The following is a 25,898-nucleotide window of genomic DNA, read 5'->3' on the forward strand; positions in this document are numbered from 1 at the left end:
TACCTGTTGCATTGTTAAACTTTCATTTTTTTTTTCAAGATCGTTATATAACCTAGCTTGTAACAATTTGCGATTGAATATATTAGAAATATTATTTCTTGTCAGTAGAAGTTTCTGGCTTACGGACATTATTGGTAGTGCCTGAAAGTCATGTAGATTCAGTGATTGGGCTATGAAAATGGGCATTTATTACAAGAAATGTGGCGAATATTAATATAGCTGTTTTCACCTGACATTTACGTAACTGCAGGGATATTTTTGCATGTCAAAATAAAAAAACTGTGGTTAGCACGAAAGCACTTCAATAGTCTTTTATTGAAGATTATGGTTCTGTTAAGGTATATTGTGTATAAAATGTTACTATTTGTGTGCCTTCAACGGTCATAACTTGCGGTTCCTTCTTCAGACAAATCTTTCTAAATCCATTTTCTTATGGCTAGTTGACATAGCACATTGTAATCGTTAGTTCGTCATAACGAGGAAGTGTTATGCCAATTTCTAAGCAATTTCTTGAACGACTAATATTTACATTGTTTCCATTAATTCTATATTATCAGTTATTGCACGGTATACAAAGATCTTAACTGTTAGTCAATGTAACAAACAGCATTGAAATTTATTATAAAAATAGATGAAATCAGAATACAAGGGAGTAGACTATGCTTTAGAACAACTAGAATACAAAATAGTTTTTCGTTGATAAACCTATAATATACTGTCAGCTTTCTATGATTGCATTTAATATCACATATCCCATATGAAGACGAAATGTTAACATGCAACATTTCAATCTATGTACTTGTCTTTGTGAGAAGGTACGAAATATTAAATATTGTAGCTTAAAGCAAATATGAGCATTTATGTACATTGTAATTATTGCTTCAGAAAATTATCAATTGTTTATCGAAATCTTTTTTAAAGTCATTGTGATTTATAACAATACGTGACTGCTAGTACCACCAAACCTGTTCCATAAATTCCTTTCTGAATAATAAACAAAGAAAATTGTGGATTACAGAATTGAGAAGTACATTCGGGAATAATTCTTCTTAGTACCGAATATTGACTAAAAGAAAGTGTTAAATCTGATTGACAAGCTACTTTAACCTGACATTATGTTTTATTTAAGTCTTGCAACAATTTTGTTTCTGCCAGCTTTCAGTAAGTTTAAACTTGTTGAAGATATTTTAATACATAATATTAAACTGGATTACTGTATAATCTTAAACGTATTGAGTCAAAAAGTGCGAAATTGATATCTAAAGAAACCAGCAGAAGTTACAAAATAATACAATTATTTGGAATGTCCATAATATTACAAATAACTCTTGTTCACAAACGATCTGAATCAAAAATGCTATTTGTAAGTCCATTTGCATGATATCATTACTAATCCATCTAATGTTACAACAAGGATTGAGATTTTGCCTTATTCTGTAATAGAATCGTAGAAAAAAGGTAAACCCAAAAAATGGTATAGAAAGAATTTTTGTCTTGTTTAAAAGGTTTATGTTTCTACTGCAAAATAATATAAATCCGCTAAAATCCCTCTCGGGAATATCAAGATATGACGTCAACAAAATGCCCACCCGTCAGTTTCTCCTGAGTACTTTCAAAAGAGCATAAAATCTTTACCGTCTATTAGAAAAGTTAAATTTTCTGTTCATTTTTAGAGAGTAGATCTCGAAAGATCTTGCCTATTTTATCACCATTTCTTAAATATGGCATCAAACAATAATATAAATCGACTTTCCTAAGTGTGTTTTATTAAGGAGCATTTCTTTACAATGCTACTTATCAGAAATATAGTGAAAAATTCGATGTAATTTTTCTGTTCGTCACCCTTAGCATACATGTTATTCAGCCAGCATGATCCTATGAAAAATTTCAAAGTGGCGGAATTTGGAACTTTTCTAATATTCTTAAAATCCACAACCCTTAACCATTTCCACAGTTATTAACTAAGCCAAATTAGTATAAAGATGGATACATACAATGTCTGAGTTGTGCGTTAAAATCAACATGATTCTACAAATCTTATAATAGGACAGCTGTTTTAAGAAATATAGCCTTTCTATTCTTGCGGATTTGTGTCAAAAGGTTTAAGGATAATTAACGGAAATATCTACAGTAGTTCTTCATCTCTACCCGACAAAATATCACATAAGCTTTTAACAGCTACAGTCAAAGTAGATTACTTACTATCTCTTTATATGCGTGACTGTTTCAGGTTGAGGTAGAGATTCACCGGTTGCAATTATCTTCATGTTATAGGTTAAATCGCCGGAACATGGGTGTCTGAGGAGCTACTTCCATATAATTTAATAAGAAATATTAGGCCACTGGATGCGTTAGTTTCTTGTGTGGCGTTAACTTCGCCAATCTCTGCATTGAGAATTTGATGATCCTTTAATTGTGCGAGCATTTTTAAACAACTTCCTTTCCCACATCCAAAGAGAGTGCTCTAACGTTTGGCGAACACTAATATGATTAGTTTAACCTTTCCGTCTCGTTCCAGACATAAAGTATTCATTATCCCTTTGCCATTTTAGACGATCAAGTACCAAAATGACAATATCAGCATCATCAGCTGCTACGTGTAGTTCATGATCTTCTAAAATTATCTGAGGTGAGGCTACAACGATTTTGGTTGTCAGCTTTATCAGTAGCTTGGTTGTCAGCTTGTTATTGTTGTCTGCAAGAATCTTCCAGAATATGGAAATAAAATGTATTTTGTTGTATGGATTTGCGAGGAAATCATTTTGGTTTGTTTAGATTTTTGTGTCTTCAGTAACTTTTACGTTGGCTGGTATGACTTTAGATGTTTTAGAAGAGCCCCATTGAAGTTTAGGGTGTTTAATGGCAGACTAGACACTGTAGCCATCAAATACTACTATACTTTGATTGAACCTTCCATGTGTGCAAAAAATGTGCTGTCTGTACTGTTGGCAGATGTCTAAGTAGGTTTCAGTTTTAGGGCATTGAATGTGATGAAGGAAAGTTCAATCATCTAAGACTTATCTGTCACTCACTTTAGGTTGTGGAGCATCAGGCATGTTCTTCAGTAATATTATTATTATGTTAAACTTGCCGGGCTTTCTTATGTAGCCCTCTTTGCAGGATAAGCAGTAAACCGTGCTGCAGGATAGGCAGTAAACCGTGCTGCAGGATAAGCAGTAAACCGTGCTGCAGGTTAAGCAATAAACTCATATTTGAGTTGCTCAGCCACATTTCCATTTCGTTCATAAACGATAATAAGGGCACAAAAACAGTATGGACCCAACAATGTGGAGCATTGTGTGGCCAACATTGATTCTTTTCTGCGATGTTATTGGTGTTTAACTGTTTTTGAAATTGGTGCTTTGTAAAGTTTCTCGTTGTCCAACGTCGTCTGTATTCTTGTGCCAACATCTTCATCGTCATCGCAAGTAATCACATCTTCAAAAACAGCACGAGTACCTGATTACAATTGTCGATGTGAACTGGGTCACATGGGGTGTGACCTTCAAACCAATCATATGACATATTTAGATCAGTTGAATGAAAGTTTATTCTATTAGTCCTCATTTCAACATATTGTTCTCCGGAAATGTCACGATTTACGCTTAATGAAGTCACGGCAACTTGGACAGCGGAGCACATATGCATACTGGGGACACAAAGCAATGTTACATTATCAGAGAATCTCCCTCCTTGAGTCAGACCACCTCTTAATTCGCGTTTTTCAATGATAAGGTCTGGCCATAAAGATGCCAGTTCACAACTAGATTGACGGAGTGATATATTAACCGCTCATATAACCAGGGATGAGATGCCGTAAATTTGTACATGAAGTACAGGCAACCATATTTTGCGTATTGTACATGCAAAGTTGTTGCAAAGAGATCGAACATACGACTGGCAGCAAACTATTATAAGTGTCAATCACCAATACATTCAGCATTAACAAATAATTTTACAGTTTCCTCATACTCGAGAAGCTGCAATCACACTCATGATGTGCGAGAATTTACTGAAAAAAATCTTTGTACTTCTGGAAATGCTGTTTCACTACGAGTACTTTATTGAAGTCATTTTCGCTTAATATTTTAAACAAGAAAATACATTTTGCCCTATAAAACAGCTTATATTTCCGCCTAACTTAACGCATACAATACTGGTCGTAGGCTCGTTTGAACATTCATGATAAACTCAAATTTTAATATTAATGTATTTGCACATTTATAAGAATTTTAGATTTTTTAACCATTAAGCACTGTAATTCAAACTATTGACAACCTGGCATTGTGCCTTAGAATCGGGGACGCGTTCATTATGACACAAGGAAGCCCCTTCCGTTAGTAATCCGGAATGAACGAGATTTTCTATCTGGTTTTAATTAGTATTTTGCGAGAGGATAACTAAGAACCCCAACGATTCTATGAGATCTGCGTATTTTCATTATTGGAAAGATGTGTAATGTGACCTGTGTGTATTAGTGGATATGACTTAAGCCTTCAGATCACAGTAAAAACATATCTGAAAATCTAGCTTCTCATATTCTCTCACTAAGACTAACCGGCGTAAACGTGGGACATAAAACTTAAAAAGTTCATTTCAAGTCTCATATTTTTTTCGGTTTAAGATATTCGAATCTTAGCTTTAAATATTTGCTTCGTCCTACTGAAAATTACATAGCCTTTAAAGTTATCCAAATCTCAACCCGTTATTCTTAGAATTAATCAATTTTGCATATTACTTATTATCTACATGAAATTAATCGGACCTACCTAGTTGTTTGAATTTATTATATCTAAAGTATCCAATTGTATCATTGAAAGAAATATTTTAATTTAACTAATGCATATTTAGAAATAATATACATTTTTCAAATTCCCTGTTTAATCACAAAATACATAATTATGATTTCTTATTAGTTTTGGCAGAAACAATTGATTGAAATTAGAGTAAATCAAATTATTAAAATGAACGAATAGTTTAAGTGACAAGTGTGTAATATTTATCCTTCGTATTATTATTACTCAATATTTTACAGTTTTATATTTTCATTCGTTTTCTCCCTCACTTTATTATTATGACTATTGCATTTTTACAGTATCAGAACAATTCAACTTCCTCAGTTTTGCTACACCATTTTATAAAGGGCACCACACTGTTAACAGTTATTTTGAGCTCCCTCTGATATCGGATTTTCGAAACTTGAGTTAATCATTTAGCATCTGGTACCTTAATGCCTGACAGTAAAATCATAGGTAATGAATGAATATTTTTTAACATATTCGCACTGGAAAGCTAGTTTACCTATTTTTTACTGGTCTGTTTTTTACTGGTTTATTTTAAGCACGAAAATCTCATTTACACGCACATCGCTCCGTGTGAACAGTACTCAGTGCTAGGTGTATTCTTTCCTTCATAATATATGTTATTTAAGTGAAATTTGAGGGCTTTTACTTACGTAAACAACATTTCCTTTCTGATGTTTTATTTATGTGTTTAAATTAAGATTGGTAAAACCTTTAGTCACAAACTTAACTAGGGTACGTTATCAGCATAAAGAATATCATGAAAAGAGTAGGACTTCACCCACACAATTATTAAATTGCAACAATATTAATAAATCCAGCACAGTGAACAACATTCAATTTCTATTATCTTTGACAGTAGTATTCATAAAACCAATCTGGGGCCACTTCCTCAATCCAGGCTTTTTTATATATGAAATCCCCCAGCATAGAATCTAATTATACACATCGAAAATTACATCTTCCCCACATTGACCCCATACAGGATACATCTTCAATCTACTTTTATGATATATAACCATAAAAGAATTTTACACCTAAACTTACATCTAAAACTTATAACTAAACATTTCTTAAACTTTCTATTCTTCGCTTTTCTTTTTCTTGTCTCCCTTTGATATAGCTATCCATTAGTTCTTTTAGCTTTGTTAGTAAATCTTCTTTCCTTAAATCTATCGAATAATGGCCCCAAGTTAGAGTATGTATCCCATCTTCTAATATGTATCTTTTGTCATCGTAAGAGCTTGTTTTCTTCTACTGAATATACATTATGTCTTTTACTCCTAATAGTATTTTGCATTTTATATAATTCATAATCTTTTAAGACACAATCTTCGTAATCTTTGAAGGTTATTTCTGATTTAACAATATTCGATTTTATTCCTTTTGACTTTTTACAACATTTGTCTTTATCAAATTTACTTTTAAAGTCTTTATCTTCGAGATCTATTTGAGGTGCTTGTATTGAATACATCTTTGATTTGAGACCTACGACTATGATTTCAGTTCATCTTTGAATTTTTCTAATACTTTCTTGTTAACTTGTTTTATCCCATATTTGTTATTATCTTTGTAATCAGATGTATCTAGATGCTCATACATAGCTTTCATATCCTCATATACATCTTCTGTTTCTATATATGCTATAACCGAGTCTGTGTCACTCATTAATAATTTGACTTTATCTCCATATTTATTCTTCAACACATTGTAATAGAAATCATATAGATAAATTTTAGATATATCCAGAACAGACATCCCAACATAGATAGGCTTGTTAAAAGTAATTTTTGTCTTATACATATGAATAGCAGCTAGATCTTCGGAAAATATAGTTCTATCTTTAAAAGTAGGTTTAGATATTAGTTTCTCTTCTAATTTTACATTATGTGCTAGTCTTATATCTACTCTCTTTCTTATGTTTTCCATAGTCTTTCCAAACACTGCATTATTCGCTAGTTTATAGAAGTCTTTTTCAAAATCATTCCTTGCATGCGATCTAAGTTCTGTATTTAATTCTATATATTTCTTTAACCAGCCTGATTTTTTAAATTCTAATATTTTATGTATCTTTTTAATTTTGAGACCTTGTGACACATAGAATTTTAAATTTTAATAAGGCAATATATAGTTTTCTTTATCGTAAAGTGTTGTTAATAATTTTGGAAGTTTCTTGTTGTTTATATAATTTTCAGGAGCTAATGGCAAATCTGAATGTTTATTATGAAGTTCTTTTGGATACTCTAAATCGACTTCTAGTATATATCCAGTATTAGACTCATCGTCTGTCACTAATATTTTATTTATCCAGTATTTATCATTTACACCATTAATAATATTTTTCCATTTGAATTCTTCATAAGGCATATGATGATTCATAGCCCATCCATATTCGTTATTTGCATCCATGTACATTATGTAAGAAATTTTCTCTTTAGGATTATAATTTTCTAGATACTTATTATTAGCTACTGCATATCTATTTGAACATTGGGAAATTCCACCTCTTATACCTTTTTCTATAAAGAGCAGTTTATCATAATTAGTTAACAATTCTAATTTTTGTTGTGTCATCTTTAACATTGCATCCCAGAAGAAGCCTGGACTTGTGAAATACCATGCAGGATCTAATTTATATGTATTAAGAGCTGTATCTCTGAAGTTTTCAATAATGTCTGTTAATTGAAGTACATCTGTTTTGTTGTAGAATTGAGTATATTCTCTTAAGGTTTTTAAATTGAATATCTTACAGATTAATAAATGATGGTTATAATCCTCGTCACTTATATCTTCTCCTGTTAATCTATTCTTAAACTTGTCTCTAGATAGTGGAACAGGTTCATCTAGTTTTTCAAGTGAATCAGCATAATCATATGGATAGATACCTTTTCTTTTTACTAAATCAATTACATTTTTAGGAAAGAATTTTAATGTTTCTCTAAATTGTTCTGGTTTTAAATTTTTTGCTAATTCAGCTAGACTTCTTGATAAAAATCTAAACGAATCTACAAATCTTAATTGGATTGATCGTTCTTTATTTTCTTTATTCTTGTATCTTATCGTTTTTGAGAATGTAATATACTTTTCTTCTGTGTTAGGTATTATAGTTATCTTTTCTTCTAATTTTCCGCCTCCTAAATTTTTATAAATAGATGTGTATCGTATCCAGATAAGTTATGATTGAACACAGGAACAAATCTTGGGTTTGTATATTTTATGTTACAATAAGAATGAGCAGCTCCTCTAAATTTTCCAGTTAAATGATCATGATCAGCAACTTTGGTTATACATGATTTTATATTGTTTATAGTCTTTTTCAATTCTTTAGTACATTCATCAAGTATAACTTCTATATCCTCCTTTTGCTCTTTTATATCCATTAACATGTCATATATATCATCAATATCATCATCATCTTTTTTCATATACAATTCCTCGTCTAGATGTTTATAACCTTCTTCGATTTTCTTTTTTAAATAACTAGTTAAAATATTTAACCTCTCTATTTTCTTTTCTAATAAGCGTGGAAGTTCTTTAAAAGTTCTTTCACAAATATGACATTTTTCAGATGATTCAAATATATTTCTTTCTTCTTCTGTAAGGCGATTCATAGGTTTATAAGTATCATAAATCTTTGCAATGTTAATAGCTTCTTCTTTTAATTTTTCTACAAATACATATGATACATTATCTCCTATATATTCTACTGGTTTGCTTTTATAAGAATCTAAAGTGCTTTTGACATAGTATGTAAAACTATTTGGTTTATGTTCTTGATATGCGTTTGAATAAGATCTTTCTGGATCAGGTTGGCATGTAATAATTTCCTTTAATAGTGATTCAAAGTCAGCAATAATTGTAAATGGAATTCTCAAAGATCGTTTATAATTAATAAATTCAAGTACCTTATTCCATTGTTTTGGTAAAACGATTTTTGCAGCTGAATATAATCCACAGTATTTTTCATGCTCTTTTAATAACTCTTCTGATTTAAAATGCTTAGCTAAACATCTTTCACATAGGAATCTTTTATGACCATCTTTAGTTATTTGACTGCCTACAAGCTTCCACAAGTCTTTAATCCAACAAAAATGAGTTTTCTTTTCACTTTTAAGATATAACAGATGAATATGTTTTTCTTTCTTTTCTTGTGCGATTCGAAGTAGGAAAATTGAATAGTTATTATCAAAACTAAATACACTAATGGAAATATCAGTTCTCTTTTCAAACTTGGCTATATCAGTAATTTGTACATGAAATGGGATATCTTTAAAAACATCTTTAAACTTATCTTCATGTTTTTTATATGTAGAGACCCTGTCTCCATGCTGCCCATGTTTAACTGGATATAATGCAGATATGACTGAGTATAGGAAACACTTTTGATCATTATTCTTTATATTAACACATGCTCTTCTCTTCTTAATCATGTATGGAAGTTCTACGTAAGAGTAACCTCTCATGGATACATACTTATTAATTCTTAATTCTAAAAAGTCTATAGAATGTAACATCCATCCAGATCCTTTACTTTGAAACTCTTCCATTTCTCTTATGAGTTTGTATGAAGCTTTTTTACAAAAGTCATCTAAATCTGTAAATTCGAGTATTATTTCATTTGAAGTTTTAAAATTATGTTCCTTGTATGGTATTTTCTTTTTTAAATTTACAAATAAATGACATATTAACTTTAAGCGCATTGAAAAGTTTAAAACTGTCCTTGATTTTATTTTTAACAATCCTGCTACTTGCATTTAAGAATTTCAAAGGATCTTTATATCCATCAAAGTTTTCTATTCTAAATGTCTGTAATCTATATTTCAATGATGTTTCTTTCAATTCAACTTTTAGCTTAGGTCTTTTCGGTTTTGGTCTTTCAATTACTTCTTGTTTAAATGGGAATATATCTCTAATCTGTTTTCTGCTTTGTTCGTCGTCATATTGTTTAAGAAGGTCTATCAGTTCTGCTTTTCTTAATCGGGAATATCTTCTGATTCCCCTCTGTTTACATTGGCGTCTTAACTCTACTACAGTAAATTTATTATAATTATTCATCCTATTTATTATATAGAAAATCTTTATTACTCTTCAATTTTTATCTTCACCGGGTTATTTCACTTCATTTTCATTTGTCCTAGTACAACGCTTAACATTGTACACCTCTGCCATTGTCTAAATATTACGCGTTGTTTTAGAACACGGCTTTTATGGGATTAACCCATCAAAGTCACATAAACACATTTAAAACTGAATCATTTTTGTAAACTTACTCATCATCAGCATCATCATAATCATCACTACCATATTTATATTCATCATCACTACTCAAATCAGATGTTTTTTGCTGTGTTATTAATAATTCTTTTTCCTTTAACAGTATTTGCTTCTCTAGTAGTGCTGCTAAGAGTTTAAGATCATGATGAATTAGTTTAAGTCTATCATGTAATAAATCAAAATGTGCCTCCATATTTGTTATATAGAAAACCATAAAAGTTGTTACCTTTACAAATATCTAAACACACAACTTATTGTTAATAGTCTCTTATACTCAAAAACAAATCAACAACAAACTCGTCGTCTTCTTCTTCAATATCCACGTGACAACCATACGAAACAACACAGCTGTATTTTTCTTTGACTTTGGTTAGGAGGTTGACCGAGTTTGGATCTTTGGTTTCTGATAGCACTGACATTCTTGGGTACTTTTCTTTAAGACACTGAAGTCTTTTTTGATGTTTCGCTGCTGAACCCTTCCAACCCAATATTTGTATGACTCGTAACGCCTAACCTGATGGTGTTTGTCTGTGTCGTACTTGTCTACTATGTCTTGAAGCTGACCAGCCGTGAGGTTCTTTTTAATAATAACTAGTTTGTGTACTTTCCCTGGATCTTCTGTATATGGTGCTGCAACTGTTTTAAGATAATCAACTTTGCTTTCTAGTTCTTGATTGTGCAATCGTAATTGCTCCATTTGATGTTCTATCTCTTCTACTCTTGATTGTAACTCTTCACTGTTTACTTGAAGCTGTCTAAAATCTTGTGTAAAGTAGTCTTCGATTATATCATAACACTTATCGTAAAAATCTTTAGACAGCCAATGAGCAATAGCAAGAAATATTTTTCTATATACGTATGTTCCTGAGATAATTGTATTTGTTTCTTTATCTCCTCCTGTTATTTGATATGTAGAGCGCCCGATGGGATTCCAGCTACCGGTTTTTTCATTATAGTATTCTATCAATTCCTTGGATTGTTTATTTTGAAACCAATTTTTAAACTCTTTACCACCACTCTGACACAACTTAGTAGCATTGAAGTACCTGTACTCTTATTTATAATCAACTTGAAGTCGCCAAAAATACCATACCAATAATTCTCTTTAATCTGTTCGTAGCAAATATCGTTTAAACTAGAACTATCCATAGTACTCATATTTATTATATAGAAAATGTTGATTTTTAACTTCATTTTCGTTACCAGCTAGCCGGCGCCAGATATCCCGCACCGGCTTTGATTTATGTAAGAGATCAACTCTATGCTATGTTTGCTACATTTCCAATCTCTGAACCTTTTACCACCACTCTGACACAACTTGGTAGCGTTAAAGTATCCAGTGTTCTTATGTATAATCAATTTAAAATCTCCTAACAGACCATACCAATAATTGTCTTTAATCTGTTCGTAGCAAATATCGTTTAAACTAAGAGAACTATCCATAGCACTCATATTTATTATATAGAAAATCTTTATTTTTTGCCGAAGCATATCTGCTCCAGCTAATTTTTATGTAGAGCAACAGAGCAAAAGTGCTCCATTGCTTTTTTCCATTATGTTGTTAATTTCTAATAATTTCTACAGCTGGCTGGCCCTGGAAATATATGTTATGAGTTCTTATGAATTTTCAAAGTGGCCCGAATTCGGTCCACTAATTTTGTTATTGTAAATCTTTGATCACTGTTTGTACCTTTTTTGGCTCTATATAATACGTTGAGTTTTGCTGGCTTGGATGTAGGCCAGCTAATTTTTATCAAAATATTCAAGTAGTTTCTTACTTCTTACTAATCTTAAAGTCATCCCTACGAATTCGGTGCGATCACTTTATATAAGAAATTAACTCCTTAGATTTTTTATTTCGTTACCAGCTAGTTTTACTGTGTAAGATGAGTTTCTGAAGTTCCTAGAATTTTGTCAAATCAGCCTTTTACTAGATACTTAGAGCGACCCCTCGTATATGAGGAGTCGGTTATTTTTTGAAAGATTTGATCGGCTCGCATGTGAGCCCTTGAAATATAATCTATTAGTTCTTTTGATTCTTTATTTCTCAACAGTTATCAAGTCTTTCTCCACCTTTGATTGTGTGCATAGGGCGGTTAGTAGAATCGTCCCCATCGCCTTTTTTGATAATTTCTACAACTGGAATACCAGCGCTGGAAATATATGATTATGAGGGGTAACGTTTCGTTACCCCCTTATCTCGTTCAAACCAACCTTTTATGGCTATTATTCCATAAAAGACAAACATTTATATTTACACTACAACATTACTCTTATCTATCCATCTATTATGCGAATCATCAAAACCTAACCATTTGACATATACTTTATCACCTTTCTTTCTCAAGACCTTTTCCAGCAAGTATTCATCTTTGTGTTTCGTCTTTAATAGTTCTGGTTCGTAAAATCTACCTTGCACATCATCTTCTTCTAAATCTTTAATTCTATATGTAGGCGGATTAGATGGAATAACTTCGCTAATAACAAATACTTCTGTTGACCAATTAGGTGTATATCCTTTCTCAAATAACCCTTTCGACTTACGTATACGAACATGATCACCTAACTTGTATTTGGGCTTAACGTGCTTATATTCTTTTTGATACACTTTCTCCAATATTGTTTGCTCATTCTTCTTATTAACTTCTATAGGCTTTAAACCAATTGTTCTATGAATTTGATGATTATACTCTTAACTAGTGTTGGTAATATCTCTATCCATTTGTAGTTCCCTTGTGTCGTGAACCTTTTCCACATGTTCTGCTTAAGTGTTCGATTAAATCTCTCAACAACAGAAGCTTTCTTACCACTATAGGTTGAGTAATGATTAATCTTATTTTCATCCATCAACTTCTTAAACTCTGTATTGTAAAACTCTTTACCTTGATCAGTTTGTAAGTTACTAGGCTTTCTCGTTCTTAAAATGGATTCGAATGCTTCTGTAACATTCTTACCACTCTTATCTTTAATAGGAACAGCAAACGCATATTTCGAAAACACATCTATAATCGTTAGCAAATACTTATAACCTTTATTGATTTTGGAAACACCTTTTAATACTCCACTATCCATTTCTACAAGATCAGCTTGCCAAAGATCATCGATACCTTTTATAACTACACTTAATCTGTCAAAGTTTTTTCTAGATGGTTTCTGAATTTCTTCTATAATGTCTTCTCTAACATCTTTACCTTCTTCTAGTCAATCGGGCTTTTTAACGAATTGAGTTTTAGTAACACCACATACAGAACAAATACCTTTCTTTAGATATCTTCCATTCTTTGTTTGTTCAATTCTAATAGTATCTTTCTTCGTATCTGTCAATTTCTTACACTTAACACAATACATCCTGTTTATTATATAGAAAATCAATAACTATCGCTGTTTAATATCATGCTATCAACATTCTCACCATCATCATCACTATCTTCGTCTTCTCTTTCTACATGCATAAGAAGCAATAGTAATTTACCATGTTTCAGATCAGAACCTTTAGATGGTCTAACTGCTAATTTATCATTTGTATTAAAGTGCAATGGAAAAGTTTCAACTAGAGAATCATTTAAATATATATCTATATAATACGTATTGTAAGATGATTCTATATGCATTAACCTACCTTTATAAATAAATTTGTATGCGATAGATAGGTTATGTATTAAAAAGAACGGAGTTTCAACATTTTCTGATATTAATCGACTATGAAGCTCTATAACATAACTCCGTTTGACGAAGTTAAGCTCTTCTTTTAACATAGCAATATCTTTTCTCACAACTGTATTATCTAACTCTGATGTCATTTTAACATTACCAAAGATATCCATATTTATTATATAGCAAACGTCTTTAGGAAATCTCTCTTTCTATGTACATTACAACAAACAATAATTGTCCTTCTTCCATAGCAGAATTTTTATTTGGTTTAATCGTAATTATATCGTTCTTCTTAAAGTCAAAAGGTATATTTTCAATCAAAGTACCACCCAAATATATATCTAGAAAGTATTTATCCAAACTTAATTCCATGTGCATTATTTTCCCATTATAGAGAAATTTGTAACCGTTTGAGAAATTAAATATTCTAAAGATTGGCTCCTTAACGTTTTTAGCTCTTAATCGATATAGTAGAGGCATGGTTTCTTTCTGCATAACCAATTTAGTAGTATCCATCCTAATCTTTTGAAAATCTTCTTTCTTAACGTATGTGTCTTGTAACGTTTCTAATGCATCTTCAAATCGTTTTCTATCGTTCTGTAATTGAGCTACTATTGACCTAAGTTGACTTACGCTAACAACATCATTTAAATTCTCCAACAATTTTAATTTTTCTTCACTAATATCAACATTATCTTTTCTATCTTTAACATTACCAAATATATCCATACTCATTTATTATACAGAAAATGCCCATCCTAATTTTTCAAAACATTTCTTTAACATCTCTATTTGTCTAGGTGAGTGTTTAAAATCAATATCAACATGAACATCGTGCTTTTTCAACAGATGGTACAATACACATTTCAAGTTAATAAACAATACTCTTTTCGGATACAGCTCTCTAAAGACTTCGTGTAAGTTTTCGAACTCATTTATAAGTGTTTCCTCCATATGTTGTAATTTTAATGGTTTTTGATCGGTAAGGTGATAGTGTATTAAATAGACATCATCATAATATTTTGTGTATTTGTTTTCCTTTAGTACTTCTAGAACATCTTTTGTTGATATGAAATGTTTTGGAATATCTCCAAATTCATCATTTAACACTTTGAACACCTCTTCGGGAATAATTCTATCCTGTAAAGCTTGCAAACGAGATAACTGTAACTTAAATCTTTTTGTAGTATCGTACCATGGTTTTCTCGCACAAGCAGCCCTCATTCCTTCATTAGTATCGTAAACCCAACCACTCTCTACAGAGCAATCATCACAAAGGTAACTACTCATACCTTTTGTTAATGACTTACTACCACAATTACTACACTCTAATGGTCTAGAGCTATAATTTGACAACAAGTGCTTTAAGGTAATTATTGGGCGTAACTTTTCCAACTCTTCTTCCGTGTACAAAAATTTTGGTATTAACATTTTCCATAGATGAATAACATTATATACGTTGTTTTTATCTTTTAAGTCTATCTCGCTAACATCCTGAAATTACTGATAAAAATTATATCTATCTAGTGCATCTAGTTCATCCTCATGCTTCTCAAAATAATCTAAAAATCTATTGTGTATAACTTCCATATTTATCTTAAAGAGAAACGTTTATGGATGTAAACCATAAAAGCACTTAAACTTAATCATTTTTAATCATATACATAACACCACTAAAAGAATACCCTTGATTTTGAAGATTTAAAACCTTAACACAAAGATGACCACATATAACTGAATTAAATTCCTGTATTCGTTCGTCATTGTAAAAGAAGTTTTCGGTACCAAGATATTGTACCAGTTCTTTAGGAGGAAAACCGCCATAAGAATCGAACACGTACTTTATGTTGTTATCTTTCCAATAGCATATCCAATGTTTTCTGATTTATCGAGGTTAACTACACCACACTCATGTACATGGGGTTTTTGTGGAAGTTCATCACTCATAAATACACCTCTAAATCGTTTTATCTTTAATTCTTTAGCCAACCTCTCTATATCGAAGTTGGTCAATGGTTTTAGTTTTTTGACTTCTTTGGTTTACTTGCCCCCTGCTTTTCTTCCATAGCCATATTGTGTTTTTTTTGTTCTTCAAGTTCTTGTTTGTTCTTCTTAGCATCCAGTACAGATATAGTAATCGCTGCTGCACCAGCTGCTAATGAGCCAACTGCTCCTAAAGCTGCTAAAATGGCTGGAATTGTAAAGATAAAACCACCCATATGCTCTTTCTTAATCTTTTTCATTTGTGCAGTAGTTAAAGTTAAATCCATTCCTTTACCTTCTTTAATTTTCTTGGCTTTATCGTTAAGTAGTTTCTTTGTTAATACATGATCAATATTTAAATCCTTTAGTTCGTTATAAGGAACACTAAACATACAACCTTTAATAGAACACATCTTCCTATTTATTTAAGAGAAAATCTTAGTTTGTAAAAGTACAGTTGTTGTTGCTCCACCAAAATCAATTAGGGAATCATTCTCATCTGTTATCCTTATCTCAAAGTTGTCAAGCTTGTCTTTGGATATAGGGAAAAATAATAGATAAGTAGGCTCGTAAATAATACTATGTTTGAACTCAGCATCTGTTTTAAATTATGCTATGATGCCTGTTCTAAATGATCCCTGTTTCTCTATGTGTGTATTCTGTATCTTTAACAAACATGCCATCTGCTATATTACAGTGAACATTTATAGTATAAAACAGATGAAACTTTGGCAACTTACTTCCAATATGTGTTTTGTTCTTTTCTAAAACTTCAAAAATATTAAACCCGAGGACAGTGCCTATAATCCCAATTTTAACATCATTACTATCAGTTTCAATTTTAACTCTATTTCTTAAATGATCTTCTGATAATGTTATGTTGATGGATTGAGATTTTAAATATTCATTAAGACTGTTTAAGCTGTATTGCCCTTCTGGTATAAAAACTTGTCTATCACCATATGAGAAACTGTTTTTTTCTGTTGTTATGTTTGCAGTTAGATATGTACTGTAAAACCAAACTAGTCCTATGCTTAAGTTGTTGTTACTGTTGTCTAATTCGTAATGGAGTTTCTTCTTTAAAACAGAAGTATCACTCGTTAACTTGAATACTTTAGCCATTTATTATATAATAAATGAACGAGTATGGAGATAAGAATGCCTATTGTTGAATACGAATCTAATTATGAAAACAAGTTAAAGTTGAATATTCTTAAAGAACCCAAAATCATGTTTTTATTCCATACTTATCCATGTGTTCAAAAGACTGTTACAGGTTCTTTCTTGGAGTTTGATGTTACTACTCAATTTAATTCTAGACAATTTGATATGCCTGATTTCGTAGTTGTAATGTTCCGAACTGATAGAAGTGTCAAACAAACAGCAGATGCAAGTAAGTTTGATCATTGTAAGGTAAAGAATATCTATCTTAAGAATGGGAGGAATGAGGTATTTCCAAAAGAATCAAGAAACTTAGATATTGCTAACAAGGATTATTTTAAGATGTACGAAGATTATACTGCATTTAAGAGAATAACATCTGGCAACACCGAAATGTACTATGACACTAAAGAGTTTATAGATAACAGACCAATGTATGTGATTAATTGTAGTAAGAGAAAGAATGTATCGGTAAATGAGAGAACAAACATAAAGATTGTTGTAGACTTTGCAGAAGCTGTGGCTGCTGATACTATATGTTATGCGATTTTAATTGGGCGAAAGAACTTTACATATGATCCCAAGAATGAGAAAGTGGTAGAAGAGTTTTAGATAGTTAACAAAATATCAAAAACAATTCAAGGATCTAAGGACCAGTATCACTGGCCCTTTATCAGTTAGCCATAGGGCCATATATACCCTTGCATCCTCAAACTGTTTTCATTAACGATTGTTTTATGGAACGTTTCCCATAAAACGAAATTGATAAAAAATGATTAAATATTTTTTGTTGAAGATAAAAATTGAAAAGTTTTCATTGATTTTCTATATAATAAATACGATGGCAAAACACGTTGATTTTTTAAACAAGCTTGGAAGTCTTAAACAAAAACAGGTTATTGGATTAAGAGAATTAGAAATAAATACGGAATATAAGATTGTGAAAATGGAAAAGATTAAAACTAAGTTTGGAAAGAGCATTTTGGTCGAGTGTGAGGAGTTCAAGGTTTTTCTTCCACCTAGATTTACAAAACACTTAACAGATAAAATGATTGATGAGATCGTTAAAGATGGAATAAAAATCAAATACACTGGTCTATAAGAAAACTATCCAACTGTCGAGTTCTGTATGTAAATCCAAAAAAATGAACAAAAATGAACAAAAATATGCCGTTAGAAGTAAAAAATGGAGTGGTTAGAAATGGATCCTCAAAAAAAGTTCATTCTTACTAATAACTTTAATGTAATTGTAAAAAATGTGCAAACCGAAGTTCAAGTCGTTTTTGATATTAACGGCTGTCTATTCAGCTTGAATTATGATCAGTGGACAGAGTTTAAGATGTCATTGTTTCCTATTGAGAACGAGGTTACCAGAAGGTTCCATTATCAGTATCCGAACTTGTAATTTTAAGTATGTTTTAACTGTATAAGTGTTTTTATAGTATCAACACTATAAAAGCTAAGACCTTTGGGCATACAGAATACAATGCCGTTCGAATTTTAAAGATACATGTATAAATAAGAAAGTTATTTGAATTTTTGTAATTATATCCTTAGAGTTATGCAATTTATAAGACATTCAATAGATAGGAAATTTATTTGTCGATTGATTGTCGTTTGAATTTTGTAAATCGGTTAATATTTGACGAAGTTACAGCAAGTTCAAAATTTCGGGAACTTTTTACGGGTTTATTTTTGAGTTTTCGTGAAAACGTTATTCTTTAGAAAAGTCTTAAAATTTTATTTGACTTATGGTAGTATTTTTATTTTTTCGATTTGTTGAAATTTTGTGGAGATATTGAAAAAAGATAAAAGTATCCTTTGAGTTATGCAACCATTGATGCATTTTAGAAAATTGGCTATGTTATTAGTATTCATTTGCCGTTTGAATTTTTGAAATCGGTTAATTAGGGACCGAGGTATTAAATAATAACGTTATTTGGGGGTGGGACTTCCAGTGTTGCCAACTCATTTTTAACAATGATCATATTTATTAGTAATGGGGTGAATTCATCCCTATATGTTTTAAAGCGATATCTTGAAAAATTAAAATCGTGGAACGTTCCGAAAAAATATATTGAGTTGGAGACACTGCATGGTAAAAAAGATCTAGTGAGAACAGCATGTGAAATTTGTGAGTTGTGAATTTCTTTTATTTGAGGAAATCATGTTGAGGAAATCATGTTGAGCTATATGTAAGTCATTCTCTCTCTTTCTTGCTGAAGGTGGAAGGATATAATGACGTGTATCAACTAACATCATAGTTATTACGTAGTCCCATGCGGTGAGATTATGTCATAGTTATTGCGTAGTCTCATCTCGTGGGATCACGTCATAGTTATTACGTAGTCCCATGCCGTGGGATTACATCATAACAGCTCCATCTGGTGTCCACTGCTAGCTAGAAGCTCTGTTGAAGGAAGAGGCTAATGCATATATATATGTATGTTGGTGTGAGGAAAAGGGAAAGCGAGAGACTGTATACTCTGAATTGAAACTGGTTTGTAAGCTGATTATATGTATGTGCGTCTGGTGTAACCAGCGAATCAACATACTTAACTTTAACTTATAATCATTCAGCCATCTGTGAACCGATTTCGATCAAACAAAAACTATTTTTTCAATCAAAGACAGTGCTATAAGTTATAAGTTTTAGATGTAAGTTTAGGTGTAAAATTCTTTTATGGTTATATATCATAAAAGTAGATTGAAGATGTATCCTGTATGGGCTCAATGTGAGGAAGATGTAATTTTCGATGTGTATAATTAGATTCTATGCTGGGGGATTTCATATATAAAAAAGCCTGGTTTGAGGAAGTGGCCCCAGATTGGTTTTATGAATACTACTTTTGACATTTTTGTGAACTAACAAGGAAAAATACCTGACAAAAAAATGAAATGAAAAGTAATAATGTAATTAAACATTAATTTTAGTTTTCTTTATTTTAATGATCCTAATTCTCATCCACTTGAAATTAATAAAAGTTTCTAATCAAACGCGTATGAAACAGATTAAATTAAATCATCTTACCCATCAATGAACAGCTGCCAAATGCATCGGATATCACTTGAATTCAAAAAGAAAAAGATCATATTTTAAAGGCAAAATATTGAATACGTTAAACCACAACGAGACTGCTTATGTTTACAAAGGGTTGTTTGTCATCTGAATTTGATTTGAATTGTATGCAAAATGCTGAATTTCTTGTAGAAATTTGGGAATCAGTCTTGTAGAAATTTGGGAAATATCATCGCAGAAGTAGAGGGACTTAAAAGCGAGCGGAGAAATGTTGCTTCTTCAAGTTGCTTCTTCTACCAAACAAAAAGAGGCTCTATCCACACAATATCAAGTATAAAGATTAAAAGTCAACTTTTATGTAGTTCAGTACTGGTAGACGTTTTTTATATTGATAGAATGATTCTTTCCTTTTTTGGCAGAATACAGCAGGCGTACTAATACGCAATAAACATTATAGGGATGATACTCTTCATGGTTCTGCAAAGAGGGTAGTGATATTGAGGAACATGTAATAAATAATCGCGAAAAGTGTATAAAATGCTAAAGTTCTCAAAGTTTGAGTTTTTTGCTATTTTCTGGTGTCCTAGGGGATTCTGTTAGTAAAGGAATAGACCACTCCAGGTTAGAATTATAAAATGTAACGTCATTTTATAGTATGGAAGGCATTGTAGGAAGCGTATATACCTTTTAACAGATTGTTAAAATAGATTACATATTCAAAAATGGAAGCGGGAAGATAATGAGGTGATATGTAAACATTATGAGCCAGTAAGAAAGCAATATGCGGTAGTACTCTGTTCTTCTTCGGATGGGTTTGTTAGTTAATTTATATAAGAGATATCATCTCCGCACATCGAATTTATATACACCACTGAGAATTCTGATGCCTGACAGAAAAATCATAGGTAATGAATGAATATTTTTTAACATATTTTCCATTTCGCACTGGAAAGCTACTTTGCCTATTTTTTTTTACTGGTCTGTTTTTACTGGTTTATTTTAAGCACGAAAATCTCATTTACACGCACATCGCTCTGTGTGAACAGTACTCAGTGCTTGGTGTATTCTTTCCTTCATAATATATGTTATTTAAGTGAAATTTAAGGACTTTTACTTACGTAAACAACATTTCCTTTCTGATGTTTTAATTATGTGTTTAAATTAAAATTGGTGAAACCTATCGTCACAAACTTAACTGGGGTACGTTATCAGCATAGAGAATATCATGTCAAGCGTAGGAGTATCAGAAGTGGATTAATTTTATCCTCCATTACATTCTTTGGTATACGTAGTAATTCTCTATACCGTATCCGGCTTCCAACCTAATGTGCTACTTATATTATTTTAAATGTTGGTGCAAGGGTTGCTACTTTTAACTTAAATGTGACGAGATTATTAACCTTGCAAGCATGTTTCTTGATGAAACATTAAATAGTGCCTGCGAAATATCATAGCCTGCATGTTTGTTTTAGAGTAGTATAGCAATCACATGCTCATGTTAACTTTTAAACTACTAATACACTGATAGTATGTCACATATAAACTACTATATTTAATATTCGGGGATAAGAACTAAATGGAATTTCACTACTTTTATATATTTGGAGGATTTTTCTGATGCCGTACATCTTTAATATATTGATACACAATAGTGTTATAATACCTTTCACCCACACAATTATTAAATTGTAACAATATTAACAAACCCAGCACAGTGAACAACATTCAATTTCTATTATCTTTGACATTTTTGTGAACTAACAAGGAAAAATACCTGACAACAAAATGAAATGATAAGTAATAATGTAATTAAACATTAATTTTAGTTTTCTTTATTTTAATGATCCTAATTCTCATCCACTTGAAATTAATAAAAGTTTCTAATCAAACGCGTATGAAACAGATTAAATTAAATCATCTTACCCATCAATGAACAGCTGCCAAATGCATCGGACACCACTTGAATTCAGAAAGAAAAAGATCGTATTTTAAAGACAAAATATTGAATACGTTAAACCACAACGAGACTGCTTATGTTTACAAAGGGTTGTTTGTCATCTGAATTTGATTTGAATTGTATGCAAAATGCTGAATTTCTTGTAGAAATTTGGGAATCAGTCTTGTAGAAATTTGGGAAATATCATCGCAGAAGTAGAGGGACTTAAAAGCGAGCGGAGAAATGTTGCTTCTTCAAGTTGCTTCTTCTACCAAACAAAAAGAGGCTCTATCCACACAATATCAAGTATAAAGATTAAAAGTCAACTTTTATGTAGTTCAGTACTGGTAGACGTTTTTTATATTGATAGAATGATTCTTTCCTTTTTTGGCAGAATACAGCAGGCGTACTAATACGCAATAAACATTATAGGGATGATACTCTTCATGGTTCTGCAAAGAGGGTAGTGATATTGAAGGAACATGTAATAAATAATCGCGAAAAGTGTATAAAATGCTAAAGTTCTTCAAAGTTTGAGTTTTTTGCTATTTTCTGGTGTCCTAGGGGATTCTGTTAGTAAAGGAATAGACCACTCCAGGTTAGCATTATAAAATGTAACGTCATTTTATAGTATGGAAGGCATTGTAGGAAGCGTACATACCTTTTAACCGATTGTTAAAATAGATTACATATTCAAAAATGGAAGCGGGAAGATAATAAGGTGATATGTAAACATTATGAGCGAGTAAGAAAGCAATATGCGGTAGTACTCTGTTCTTCTTCGGATGGGTTTGTTAGTTAATTTATATAAGATATATCGTCTTCGCACCTCGAATTTATATACGCTACTAAGAATTCTGATCCATCGATTAATTAATCGAAATCTAAATTTATGATCTACTTTGACTCAAGTATTAATCCTGTATTATGTTGAGCGATAGACGAAATAATTACTCATGACGGGTACACGAGAAATTACACAAGTTTATAACATTTGCGCAAAATTCTGTTTGTTATTACGAAGAAGTCCAGAAACCATTGACTGGCGTTCAGATCGTGTAAACTACCGAATAACACAGTGGTCAGACGGAAATATTTGTTATTGTGGTCTGTCCCGCTCCCAAGTAAAAACAAAGGAAGATAAATTTTAATTCAGGTTTTTCTATCCCAATTGTATTGAACCAAATGAATACAAACACATTAAACCATTCTATCACTTTATCAGTAGAGAGCAAAATATAATCCTCTATACTGCTAACATCATACATGCCGCATCACGTCTACGATCAGTAGTTTGAGCAATATTTAACATCAAAGGATGTGTTCCCACCTTAAAACACCACATCACAACACGTAAGCGACGCGTTTTCCGATCTTTCGAGCCATCTTTAATGGAATTATTGGTTGCTTTGCTCTCAGCAATCACTCCGTTGCTATTGCACAATGAAGTTAGCGCTCTACTATATTATTACATCCTTTTAAACTTATTAACTTATAAACTTAGATAGTTGTTCAGTGCAACGCAAATTTCCCTATCGGTTTTGTAGCAAGTGAAATGTTCGAAAAGACATTTCTTTGGAAAGGGAAATTTTGAGTCCTATTTTGCTTTACGAGTACATTTTAGGAAAAGAATGATTCAAACGTCGCTAGAAGAATATGCTTCTATTTTAGAGAGACGTCAGTGCGAAAAATGATTTTTCAAAAGTGGTTCAGCTGCTTTTGTTCTGAGTTGAGTTCATTTTGAGTTTAAAGTCTCTTTAATCAGCAAGGCGACGTGAGACGGTACCTGCTGATTAACGTTGAATCCGACCCAAATCAGCTCCCGCCGGGAATAGAAAGCGTGTCTCCCACGCAAAGGTGCGTCCGCTAACCGCTTAGCCAAGAAGGAACTCTGTTCTTCTTCCAATACGACAGCCTTGGAGACAAGCATCCTGTTGGTTGGCCATCCACCCTCGACAAAGTTAAGCTGGAACATAGAATCAGAAGAATCCTTACCAAGCTCTACAGGAGATGGCACACAGGATTGGAGTATCTGAAGAATCATTTCGATCTTATGTTCATGAGATGACACAATAGTGTTGACATGAGGTGACATATATCTTGAGATGACATAAAAGCGAAGCAAATGTTTTCCTCATGTCGTGTCCTAGGGAAATATGCTCAACGGTAAAAAATCTTTCGTTCCATAATAAAGACTGAACCAAATCTTGACATACCACGAACTATTGATCATATATGTCAACTGGAAGAAATAAGCAATTACACGACTTGTGATTCGATTTTATTGGCTGCTAAAAAGGATATTCAACAAAACAAGGAAACCAAATACTATGTGTTTGGTGAACCAGCGATGTCAGACCACTATGAATATCTAGAGAGCAGAAGAAAATACTTCAACCGCGATGTAGTTCTCGCAATTGCAAAAGAGTTTTAGCTTCACTCCTCCAGAAGCTGCCAGCACTGGTCAACACAAAAGGAGTTCTCCTTTTCCATGATTTTGCAAAATCTCATACGTGAAAGGGAATTAAAGAGGTGATCGAAACATTGAGATAAAAAGTTCACCCTCACCCACCCTATTCCTCGGACATCGCTTAGTAGGGCTATTACCTGTTTTTAACCATGGATAAACACTTCTGGAGACAGCAGTTCCGAAAACCACTATGAAGTCACATAGGCAGTATAACAATCTTGGTCCCCAGAGAAAAATTTTTTTATTATATCAAGAAGACATTTTTAAACTTCCGTCTTGATGGGAACATGTCATTGAAACCAATGATGATTATTTTAGATGATATAATGGGTATTTAGGACTTTTGTGGGCCGTGTTTGTGTAACGAAAACCTAACGAACTTCCTTTGGTACCTGATATAATGCAAGGGAAAAGGAAAAATAAGCAATTTTATTAAAAACGTACTCGTTTCGTATCTATTGATATTTTAGAATGTGAATCTTGTATTCATGCTAATAGACTGACGTAGCTGTGAACTACGTTATTGTAACAATACTAAATAATATTCTAGTACGAAGAAAATGTTACCGCACAATAATAATATTACAGTTATACTATTTAAGTGAGTACTAAAACTACCTAAATTTAAAAACTCGTATTACCCCGCTGAATACAAACTTGCATATTTCTAGGTATTCTTAGGTTTGAGGTTTGCCTTTCTGATTGTGAAAAAAAAAACTTCGCAGTTCACCATCACTTTTGGAATTTCACAGGCACATTATATTATTCCATTCCTTTGAGCAATTTTCTAGCTACGTACAAACCTTCATCTTCCTATGTCTTAGGGATATTGGTCCCTATGTAAAGGACAGTGCAAAATATCACTACTTAATTTTTCAATATAAATGTGCAAAAACCCCTAATCATAACAAAGATCCTGAAATAAGGTTAATATTATCATTACGTATATTATCATTAGTTCTGTACATTTTTATTGTTTGGATCAATATCAACTCCTATATAATAGGACAATACTTAATAGAACATTTAACAGAATTTTGGAACGCAATTATTCAATATAATTTGTTTATACGGAAAAGTGTTTGCATCTAACACAAATCTGCTAAATGGTCTTATGTTGCGAGCGAGTCAAACATTAAACCTTTGCGCTTAAGGAGTTTGACTCCGGAATTGTGTGCAGCCAACACTCACGTCGCGTCGGGAATCAAGTATACCTTTGTATTAAGGGGAACAAGTTATTAGCCGATGAAGGACATTTTCTTGCGGTTAGCCGAAACTAGTGACATCTCAGTTTCACATACCTTCTGCGTATAAGTAAGGTATAAACGCGCCCTCCAACATTAGCATTCCACTTAAAACTTTCTTTTAATTTGCTGAAGACTCATCTCAAATTTCAGGATTGTTTTGAGGAGCAACTAGATTACTAAGCGAGATCATCCCGGTAAACTTTTCCGTCGGTGCTAATCCTCCAAGTGCATCAATGTTATGAGAGAAGCATTTATAGTGAAATCTCAATTATAGTCTTCTATATACAAGTCAAAGTAATAAAGGGCTACAATATAGTGAAAAGTAAAGTACGATTGCGAATATAAATAATTA

At 32.0% G+C, this 25,898-nt stretch overlaps 1 protein-coding gene across 1 annotated transcript in view; it reads left to right on the forward strand.

Moving 5' to 3' along the window:
* Positions 1–1,006: 1,006 nt before the first annotated feature.
* The window catches only part of LOC145683337 (trypsin-like), an 883,540-nt gene continuing 858,648 nt past the window's right edge, over positions 1,007–25,898 (forward strand). The window contains exon 1 of the mRNA XM_081754680.1: positions 1,007–1,161. Within this exon, the coding sequence (XP_081610806.1) occupies positions 1,116–1,161 (46 nt within the window). The 5' untranslated portion in view covers positions 1,007–1,115. The remainder of the gene's footprint in view (positions 1,162–25,898) is intronic.

Source organism: Thermobia domestica, chromosome 4, assembly GCF_964235325.1.
Source record: "Thermobia domestica chromosome 4, izTheDome1.hap1.1, whole genome shotgun sequence".
In the NCBI taxonomy this organism is placed as follows: domain Eukaryota; kingdom Metazoa; phylum Arthropoda; class Insecta; order Zygentoma; family Lepismatidae; genus Thermobia; species Thermobia domestica.